At 30.7% G+C, this 4,576-nt stretch overlaps 1 protein-coding gene across 1 annotated transcript in view; it reads left to right on the top strand.

Annotated features, from left to right (window-relative positions):
• Positions 1 to 4,576, top strand: part of LOC106879427 (focadhesin) — a 260,907-nt gene that overhangs the window by 6,494 nt on the left and 249,837 nt on the right. The window contains exon 3 of the mRNA XM_052967658.1: positions 2,947 to 3,051. Coding sequence (XP_052823618.1) covers positions 2,947 to 3,051 — 105 coding nt within the window. The remainder of the gene's footprint in view (positions 1 to 2,946; positions 3,052 to 4,576) is intronic.

The raw sequence follows: 4,576 nt of genomic DNA, 5'->3' as shown, positions 1-4,576 counted from the left end.
ATATATACATATATATAGGAAAAAATAAGTTCAAAGAAGAACAATTCAAACTTTTTGAGAAGTCCAAAAAGAGAGAAAGAATGATTTCTAATAAAGGTTCATCATATTCATAAAAAATAGCCAGAGCAAGTAGTAAGAATATGAAAATAGTAATTGAAAAATATCATTATAGGTATAAATATACCATAAACAATTATAGAAAAATGGAAGATAAAAAGATGTTGCATCAAAATTAAACTTAGTACAAAATAGGATTCAATACATACACGCCTTTCAAAGGACAATACAAATACATAAGAAAAAAATTATAGTCGTAATTATAATTAAATTTATGCAGTGTCATTCTCATCAGTGTGAAGAATTTTTGGAAGGATATCAAAAAAGGTTTAATAAAATAAAGTAAATTAAAATAAGATACAATAAGGGAGAATATAAAAGGGGTAATAGGAAAAAATCAGATATTTACAAGCAAGTTGTAAAAGGGAAAAAATAACAGTTATAATAATAGTGAGAGAGATGAAAGAGAAAAAAAGACAGATATCAATGTGTATGCACGTCTATATGTGCAGTAAACTATAACATAAAAATAAGAATAAAAATCTAACGGATATGTTTAAAAAAAAATGGTAACGGATCGAGATGAAGTATAATGTAAACAGGGCCACGTGTGTATAGTAAATATAACATAATGGGTGCACTAGTAGAAAAAAAAACATAGAGTTATACATATTAATATTGAAAAACAAATATATATATATATTACACTATGCTAAAAGTGATAGGCAAGACTATGTTTGAAAAAAAGTTACAATATTTAAGTAAAAATGTACATACAAGCAGAGAAAAAAACCAAAGAGAACTTAAGGAAAAAACATCAATCACAGACAACTGTAAGATGACTCAATAATATATAAGTCTAATCCATGCTAGCATGGAAAGTAAAAACAAACTTAAAACGACTGAGCAAATGAGTGAGTGCTGAAGTACTATGTTTATGAGACATGATATTGAGCTACTAAGTTCCGTCAACATGACTGTTACTTTGTGTTTCTTGAGTTTTCTTGATTGCACATAGATAAATAAATAAAACAAAATAAAATGACAAAAAAGAAACTGAAAAATCTTAACCATTCTACTTAGGTAAACATAAAGAATTGCAAAGAAATGATAAAGTAGAAAGAAGCAGGGGAAAAAAACTGCTAATTCAGATGATTTGAAACATCAAGGAAGAATTATTAATTTCCTTTTATCTCATGTTTCAGTGGGATATAAGAGAATTATTAATTAAATGTCTGAGATGAGTTCTTAATAAAGTTATAATTTTTTAGATTATTAACTGCCTCTGCAGACCTCAAAAAGACCACTGTGTGAGTGGTGAGATTATAGATGAACAATAAAAGATGATTAATGATATCATCATCATCATTTTTTGCTTGCTTTTTATTCTGGCATAGGTTGAACAGTCTGATAAAAATCCAGTGAGTCGGTGCACTGTGCCATGTTCGAGTGTCTCCGTTTAGGAATGTTTCCTGTGACCAGATGCATTTCTTAATGCCAGCTACTTTATAAATGAATGTACTGAGAACTTTTTTTCATGGCACCAGCATTAGTGAGATTTCTTTGCCACCAACAAAACTAAAGAGCTTTAAGGACCTCTACAACAAAAAGAATAGGAGAATTCAAATTCCAATGAGATTGACTTGGCCTTTCATCCTCTCAGAGTTCAATAAAATAAGTATCAGTTGGGCACTAGGATCTGTGCCTATGGTGCAGAGGACTATTAAATTTCAGTACACCATACACACATTCTCTGATGCTTGCAACTACTAAAAAAATTGAGGCTAAGGAAATAAACAAAAGGCATCATTAATTTGCATGCTTGCAACAGTAAAATCAGTTAAAAACTAAAATTGAAGTATTTAACGAAAATAATGTACATTCATTGAGAAGGCTACAAATTGGTATAGTGAAAAATATTTTGTGGGAGATAAACAAATTAATTTCATTTAGAACAAAAGAGGCATGAAATGAGCAGATGATTTGTTGACAGAAATGACTACAATATTTACAGAGAGCAACTTCCATAGGGTGCAAATATAAATGCATACACAGACACACACACATTATATAGAAAAAGAAAAAGAAGTGAAATATGGATAAGCAACAAATGTTGATTATGCTTATAGGCTTTAATATTATGACTCTTCTCTAGGCAGTGAGCTGGCAGAATTGTTAGCATGCTAAGCAAATGCTTACTAGCATTTGTCCATCTTTACATTCTGAGTTCAAATTCCACTAAAGTTGACTTTACTTTCATTCTTTCAAGGTCGAAAAAGCAAGTAGCAGCTGAGCACTGGGGCCGATGTCATCAACTTAAAACCCTCCTGCCGAAATTCTTGGCTATAGGCCAAAATTTGAAACCAATATTGTAACTGGCAGAACCATTAGTATACCAGGCAAAAATGCTCTACTCTCATTTTCACATTTTGAGTTTCAAATTTTGCCAAAGTTGACTTTCATCCTTTCGGAGTTGATAAAATAATGGTTTCAAATTTTTCTACAAGGGCAGCCATTTTGCAGGAGAAGATGAGTCGATTTCGTCGATCCCCAGTGTTCAACTGGTACTTAATTTATCAACCTCGAAAGGGTGAAAGTCAAAGTCTACCTCAGTGGAATTTGAACTCAGACCATAGCAACAGGCGAAATACCACTAAGCATTTCATTCAGCATGCTAACGATACTGCTAGCTCGCCACCTTATTGCAGTCAATAAAATAATACCAGTTGAGCACTAGGGTTAATGTAATCAGCTTACCTCCTCTCCTGAGACTGTTGGCCTCACACTGAAATATGAAACTAATATTACAACTCTTCCCAAATATTACAATATTTATGTGTGTGTGTGTAAACTTGTATGATATAATTTGTGTTTTTTCTGTTTTGTCAGGAATTTAACACCTTTAATTTCTGCTATTGGGGATCTTCTTATACTTCAATGTCATGCACAGAGCAAATGTTCCACCAAATCATATATTAGCCCTTACTCTATGAGGTAAGTGACTTCCTTAATCTTCATAAAAGGATAAGTTTTTTTTTTTTTTTTTTAGATCATTGACTTCACCTTTAGAGAAGAAAAAATAGTTTAATATTGACATCTACACTATGTTATGATTAATTTGATCTCTACTACTCATCGTAGTATCAGACTGGATTTAAACTAGTAAATTGTTGCAGCACAAGAGAAATTTTCATGCCTTATAAAATACATTTAAATTTGAAAAGAATTGAACAGCTGTGTGTGTATTAAATGGCTCTTCTATGATGTAGCTGCTTTTGTAAATACCCATAGTTTAAAAATATAAGTTGCTAGTTCAATCCCAGTCTGGTATTCATATCTAGCAATGAGTCAGTTGATGTTGATTGGATATCAAACTAGAGAAAAAGAATATATATAAACATTGCAGATCTATTTTCATCTCTAAAGATGAGGTTAATAGCTTGAATATTTCAACTCTTGACTTGCATCTAACACACATTAAATTTTGTTTATTTGTTTCTTTTTCTTAAAATCTCACGTCAACATCAAAATTTAGAATTTTCTTGTCACTTCTTTCATAATTTCCTGTTTTTCTAGTTTATTTATTTCATTTTACTTTTTAGTTAATTTTTTTCACTTTTGTATTTTTGTTTCTTCCATTTTTACTTTATTTTCATCTTTCTGTTGTCTTTTTTTATTTTTTACCTTTTTCTTTTGTCATTTATTTGTTTTCTTTTCTTCATTGTTTTTATATTTTCTTTCAAACATTTTTTTTTCAATGATGTACACATCTATTTCATCAGATTTGAACATGATAACTAATAACTGTTGTATTTCATCTTTGGAGGACAACTTCTCTTTTGAAACAAAGTGTGTATGTTCATAACACACCCAACTCATTGAGGCAAGGAGGCTTTAAAACATCAGGGCGTTTCAACTTGGTTGTGTTCCTTCAGTCAAAGCTATCCCCAGACCAGTAACTAAACAAAAATTTCATTTTTTGTTTCTAAAATGCAGTAAGCAAATCATTTGCTGATGCATGCTGAACCAACAATAAATTGTCACAGGCAGAAGGAACAGTAAAAGTCAAAATAATCATGTACAATGACCATTTATTGTTGGTTTGGCAGACAGCTGCAGGCATTAGCAAATAATTTGTTTACTGATTTCTATATACAAGAGTTACAACTCCTGTTCAAATTCTTTCAGCTCATTCATCCTGATGTAGGTTCGATTGAAGAGATACAATCAGCTTGAAATACTACATCTCAAAGTTGCTTTACCTCAATGAAATAAATTTTTTGTAAGCACACATTGTCTGAAAGTTGTTCTGCATAATTAGCAATTAGCATATTTACATCCGAGTTTGCCAGAATGTATTAAGAATAAATACACATGTCATTGTTTGATTTTCACTGTTGCTCATGCACGTAATGATTTATTTCTTTCTATTCTTTCACATTGTATATTTTTGCTTTCATTTTGTTTTTTCTCTCTATTTACCTTCCTCCTTTTTTTTTTTTTTTTTTTTTTTTTTTTT

The sequence above is a fragment of the Octopus bimaculoides genome, chromosome 4, assembly GCF_001194135.2.
Source record: "Octopus bimaculoides isolate UCB-OBI-ISO-001 chromosome 4, ASM119413v2, whole genome shotgun sequence".
NCBI classification, from domain to species: Eukaryota; Metazoa; Mollusca; class Cephalopoda; order Octopoda; family Octopodidae; genus Octopus; species Octopus bimaculoides.
Note: the sequence above shows the minus strand (reverse complement) of the source record. Positions and strands in the feature narration are given on the sequence as shown.